General features: G+C 39.1%; 1 protein-coding gene across 1 annotated transcript; it reads left to right on the top strand.

Moving 5' to 3' along the window:
* Positions 1-205: 205 nt before the first annotated feature.
* On the top strand, positions 206-5,846 carry cmtm8b (CKLF-like MARVEL transmembrane domain containing 8b). Its single transcript, XM_008432081.3, has 4 exons — positions 206-1,621; positions 2,683-2,856; positions 2,976-3,095; positions 4,195-5,846. Exons 1-4 carry the CDS (start codon positions 1,490-1,492, stop codon positions 4,279-4,281), a joined length of 513 nt encoding a protein of 170 aa, XP_008430303.1. The 5' UTR covers positions 206-1,489; the 3' UTR covers positions 4,282-5,846.
* The last annotated feature ends 606 nt before the right edge of the window (positions 5,847-6,452 follow it).

The following is a 6,452-nucleotide window of genomic DNA, read 5'->3' as shown; positions in this document are numbered from 1 at the left end:
AAAAAAACAACTAAACAACAACAAAGCACACGCACAAGTCTGTTGCCCAAAAGCAAAACTGTAACAAAAACATACATGGTCATGCATTTCACTGATATATAAAGTTGACAGTTATTGAACTTTTTTCCAAAGTGCAGCGAGGCCTTACAGGCAAAAACACCTCTGTGGGTGGGAGTATGAAGTCAGGAAGGAAATCACTTTTCTCCTTTGACTAAATCACAACAAAAGAATAAAAGAGTGAAAACACTAATCTACATTCTCACCATGAAGATAATTAAGCAGTGCTGAACGCTTCCTTGGCTCCGACCTTGTGTCCTTTGTCCACGAGTTCTGCTGTTTCCTCTGACATCAGGTTTACCGCTGTCCGTGTACAACTACTGCCCCCATGCGGCGAAAGCTAGTCATTGTTTTCCGCACTGCACTGCAGCAATGCCTGGTTCTCCTCGATAACAGTTTAATGCCAGGTCTCTTGTATGAGATCACCAACTTAAAGCCACACTGAACTTTTAGTTTTTATGTTCAGCTGCAGCTTTTCTGCTTATGTCGGCACCTGTAAGATTGCTTACAATGCAGTTCAATGCAACTTTGATATGTGACTGATTTTATGTAACACCTTTCTGACATTGTCATTAAAAACAAACAATTGGATGGTTTTGAAGTAATCTAGTAGGAAGAACCCAGGTGATTCAGACAAATATTTCTACCTCAGACATTTTAAAAGTTTATTGTTAAACGATCTCTTGTCAATATCTGAATAACCTTGAAGAACATTGTATTGCCTTGTTGCTAAAAATGTGCTATGTAAATAAAATTACCTTTACCTTTACTTAAGATAAATCAGTTCAAAATTAGTTGTTCACCTCTAAGCTAACAAGACTGAAATCCATCAAAGGCGTTTGAGTGATTCCAACATACTTTTGATCGACTACGTGGGGAGCTATGTCACGTACGACAGAAGATGGAACTGGTGTGTTTCACCGCTTCAAGGAAAGCAATTTGGCAATGTCAGAAAAGAGGAAAGGACAGCTTTAACAAGGAAGGGTCAACAAGTAGAGCATTTGACAGACTCAGAGACCATTTAAAGCACTGGTACAAATTCTTGTGTGAGGACTAGTAACATGTATGTTTTTGTAAAATAATTGCTATGATTTGAGATCTTATTATAGCTTTGTTGTTGCTTGGTAGACTTTTTTTTGTCTACCAAGCCAAAAAAAAGTTTGTGACAAATGAACCTGGTTAATTAAATGACACAACGTTTTAACGGTATAAATGTCTCCATGCTGTGGACAAACAGTCTGAGCAAAAGCTTGAAACCTTTTCTGGACTGTCTTGACTTGGGGCTTTTCAAACGGAGGCAGATGAAACTCGTTCATTTGTGCTGTTGTTTCATCGACGGGTGTCCTCGCTGGATTCCGGGGCAGGAACAGCACTTCCTGTGCTGCGGCGACACTCTTGGGAAAAGTTCACAGTCCCTGTGCGTCCCTGCATCATGGACAGGACGGCTGCGGCGCCGACCCGCAGGGTTTCCTCTCTGCCGCAGTTCAACAGCTCGACCTCCACTTTGGCCTTCGACCAGCATTTCACCACAAACGCCAAAGGAATACTTCTTCTGGCGGAGATAGTAAGTGTGACTTTTTAAGACTAAATGCAGTTCAGTGAAGGCAGAAGGATATGACATGATGGAATTTGGCAGTAATTTTAATCTTTATACAGTCACAGATCAGTAAATTACTTTCCAATCTGAACTATCTTATATGCTTATACTCAGATTGATACTGCAGATAGCATGCAAGCTACATAAACTTATACAAATGATGTTAAATTGAAAGAATAAAGTGAAGATCTCAGTGAAGATTGAATTTAAAGGTGCAGTATTGTGTTTTTTCCAGCCGCATAGCGCTGTTATTATTGTAGCACAATAATGTAACTATATTACCTCCAGTTGTTATAAAAATGCTACATATATCAAATATGACTTAAAAAAATTGACTTTGTAATTTCACGCCTTGAAATTGGGCCTCTGCCTCTTTAAGAAGCTTTTGGTATCTTTAGCACTCAATTAGAAAAACACAGAATTCAAAGGGAAACGTATTTGCACATTAACCCTGGTGCGAGAAAAGCCATAAAAAACAGAAGCAGTGTTTCTATGAAAATAGGAAGTGAGACAAAAACAACAAAGCAAATCAAGTCTCCGTCCTTTCTTTTCCTCATTGTCTCTCTTCCTCTTCAATTCAGCCAGAGGGGAAACAAAATCCTGGGCAGCTTTTCTCCAAATACAGTCTGGCTGGCTGCCACAGACCGGACGGGCATTCCACACATGATGCAATACGAGATGAAATTCTGTCAAAAGCAGGAATTTTTTTATTTTTATTGTTTTACATTAAACAATTAAATTCCCGACGGAGGCATCTGTGTTTGTGATTTCACTTTAAAATAAAACCCACAGTCAGACAGAACCTTCCGATGATATGAAACATCCTGCAGAAACTTTTTGTTGGGAAAAGGGAAGGGTGTGGTTTGTTTCAAGGGGGAAAAAACAATTAATCACTCACTGCCACCATTAAAATGATTTGAGGGGGGTGCGGGGAGAGTCGGCAGAATGCTGTTTAGACATTAATAAATAAGACAGAATATCTGTGATGAGTCCCTGTTGTGGTTTCATTTGTCCTCTCCTCTCTGCAGCTGAGTGGCATGTTGGTCTGGATCCTGATTGGCGGCACCGATTACTTCCGCCTGTCGGCTCTTTGCTGGGTGATGTTTGTGTCCATCCTGCTTTGGATTCTGACCATTTGCCTGTTCATAATTTATCTCACCGGAGTCCACAGCAGGATACCGCAGATCCCCTGGACGACAATGGTAACCGTCACACACAAAACACACACGCGCACACACGGTCTGGCTCAGTAAATCAACTGAATCGGTTCCACTTCGGCGTTTCATTTGTGAGCTGACATTTCTCTGCTTGCCTCCCTCAGTCGCTGTGTTTCAACTGCGCTGCTGCTGCTCTGTATCTGGTGACAGCCGTGGTCGAGGCTGTCTGTGTGGGCCAGGCCACCAGGGGGCGACACAACTACAACTGTTGGGCAGCATCAGCAGTAAGCACACAAATATCAATGCAAACTCTTTAAGTCTTTGCTTGGTTGTTACATAATTTAAGACGAGGCTGCTCTTGTTCTCTGCGCGTCCCTAAAGTCGATAAGATGATTTTGACCGAGGCCGAGCTCGACCAACTTACTGCTTCCTGGATGATGGAAAACACCATTATTAAATCTATTATTCAACTGAGTGACATTTTCCCTCGTTGCTGTGGGAATTCCCTGCAATGCTTACTTTACAAAAACAGATAATAATCATTACCATAACAAGTTAGGGCTTTGTGTAATTATTAGAAACAGAAAGTTAAGAGAAATCTTTCCTAAATCACAAACACAAGGAGGCGCCCACTCCCCACTGATTCAACCTTCACATTCAAACGTGCTAAAATACATCCCAGATCTGCTTGGATTAATTAATTAGGCATTGCTCTCTGTTCCAAAGTTAAGTCTAATATCCAGCAGAGAAAAAGCTTTTGGCCTCCAGTGTGGTTTTGCAGACTTAAAAAAACAAAACAAAACAAAAAAACAGCTGAAGACATCTTTTAAGATTGATATGTCAGCAGCAGCTACAATGGTGTAATTTATGTTATCTTTTATTTATGTTTTACCTTCTGCACTTCTATCATAGTCTTTCATTTAAGAGTTTGCTGGAAGAAACTGACTGAAAGTATAAAGCCCACTGAGATTGTCATTGACATTTTCTTTGCTTGCCTCATTTTGCCCCGCAAGCCACGCCACCCTAAGAAGAAAGTCAACTTGCTCAAACCAAAAATGACCCGTACCACTATGGCTACCAGTGCAGACCTAATGAAAAAGACATTTAGGCTGTAAAAAACTTAATGAAAGCCAAAGCCACAGAAAAATGTTCTAGAAAGTTAATGGATCTGATTATCTCCTATATACAGCAAGAACCTGAGTGAAAATAAACCAAACATTGGTCAGAGAACTGTTCTTTTCTGGAAAAGTGAACATTTTATTGATTCTTTGATTGTGGACTCATTTTTCTTCTTGCTAAGAAAGTGTTTGTACTTTTCAGAATTTACTTAAAACCTTGTTTGTCTTTTCGTCTTCAAATCCTTTCTGCTTGCACCACTTTCAGTTCTTTGCATTTCTGGCCACACTGTGCTACGCAGGAAGTGGCTACCTCAGTTACCGTTTGTGGAAAACCACAGAGGAAGAACATTAAGGCCTCTTCAGACTCTCAGGCTTCCTGGTGCGTCAACAGACGCTCAGGGAGGAGGAGTGGACAGTTTCTTTATCAACCGACGCCGCTGACGCCGTAGTTGAAGAAGTTCACCGGTAAACTAAATCGACATGAAGAAAAAAATTTAAATAAACAAGATTTTTGGAGGAAGACCGGATTTTCAGTATGTTTGCTGGTTTATGTTTGTGGCTTCACAAAATGTTGTAGTAAAAAAAAAAAAAAATCAAAAGTTTCCATTTGTCTTGTTTACTTCTAACTAAGTCACTTTGCGCCTCGTTATCATCTAGTTATTGTGGTAAACAATAACAACTACATGACTAACACACAAAACAACTTAGAGTTAATTTGAAAACATAATTTTCAAATTAGTTATTTTTCCTGCGATGTCTATGCTTATTTCATCCAGTAGATTTGAATATGAATACAACGAATCATGCAGATGTGAACAATGACTCTTTTCACTTCCTCATCTAATAAAGAAAAACAAAACAATTATACCTTGAAATATTTGGAGTCATTTATGCAGCACGCTAAAATACAGTCGTCATCAGTGTTTCTGGGTTGTAGCTATTTCATAAAGTTTGCGTTTGTGTTGCAGCAGCCTGAGCTCTGCGCTGTGGGTAGAAGTTGAATGGAAACCCAGAAAAATGAGGATTAGTTCGATGGTTCTATGTGTGAGCTTTTTTTCTTTGTTGTTGTTTTTTTGGTTGATCTATCAGATCGTAGTCTGAAGGAATTGTTAAAAGTTGAATGGGGTGTGTATGCTTTTGCTAGGTAAATTTAAACAGGCTGTCATGTTGCTGGTTCAGACCAAAGAGTGTAAGCAGGACAGAAAACAATATAAAACCCTTCAAACAGAAGTCACACAAGTACTCCAATGAAATATTATTAAAAATATGTCATAAATCCAATTAAAGTCACACCATGGCAATCATTTGCATAATTTAAAGATGATGTAAAATACATTAAAAGAAAAACAAGTTCGCCTTCCGATGTGTTCTTTGATTGTATTGCATTAAAGATATTTATGAATATTTGACAGTCCAGCTGTTAGAATAACAGCTTCAAGAGTAAATTGACACTTTACGTCTGACGTTTGATGAAATCTTGTACAGTGATAATTGACGTAAACATAAGCACAGTTTCAGCTCAAAGTGCAAACCTGAGCTGGAAGGTTAAGTGTTACATTTCACCAGTAGATGTCACTGTTGGGCTTGAGCTGTTACTGGGCTTCCTGCTTTTCTTTGCCAGTCGGGGTAAATTGGTCAGTGGTGGAGAAAGTGTACTTAAGTAAAAGTACAAATTCACAGACAAAAATGTACTCAAGTAAAAGTAAAACTACCACATTAACATTTGTACTAAGTAAAAAAGTACTGGCTTTTAAAAATGCTTAAGTATTAAAAGTAAAAGTACTTGCTGAATGCATTACCTAATCCCTAATACAATATCATTAAGTGAACCGATCATATTTAATTTTAATACATCAGTAATGTGCCATTTTAATGAACAATGCCACAGCATGTTTTTATTATGTTTACACTCTGTAACTTAGACTTAGATATGTGATTCTATCCATCATAATTTCAGGGATGGAAACATCGTGTCTCCTGTCCTAACATAACATGAACTTCACTTTTTTTTGCCACTAGTGGCATTTATTTTGAAAGAAATCCAACTGAAAGGGAATGAAAAGAAGGTGGGTGGGGGAGGACATGCAACCGAGGAGCCACATAGAGTTGTAGTCAAGACCACCTACCCAAGACCAAGTCAAGACCAAGACCAGCACCCGGCGCTAAGTTTTACCTATCAAAATTGCTTCTCAAATTGATCTGAAAGATCCACATTCCCATAAAAACACCTATATATTAAATACTTAGCGCTGAAATAAATGTAATCAGTAAAGATCCGTCCAGAAGAATCGGATCGTTCCTGAATGTCATATCAATGCAGACTTTGGTCACAGCGTTGTTCCATATTTGCGACACCTCAGTCAACACCTCCACACAATAATTCAGGAATGAGTGACAACTTTTTTTCATGCAGATGCAACATGTGTCTCTGTACTGTTAGCTTTGCTAGCATCACGTTCACAGATCTTACCTTTCATTAAGATTTCCTTCGAAGCGACGCTAAAAGTTGGACGAAGTCCCACC

Source organism: Poecilia reticulata, chromosome 16, assembly GCF_904066995.2.
Source record: "Poecilia reticulata chromosome 16, P_reticulata-male-v2, whole genome shotgun sequence".
Classification (NCBI taxonomy): domain Eukaryota; kingdom Metazoa; phylum Chordata; class Actinopteri; order Cyprinodontiformes; family Poeciliidae; genus Poecilia; species Poecilia reticulata.
The sequence above is the reverse complement of the archived record's forward strand: the minus strand, read 5'-3'. Positions and strand labels throughout refer to the sequence as shown.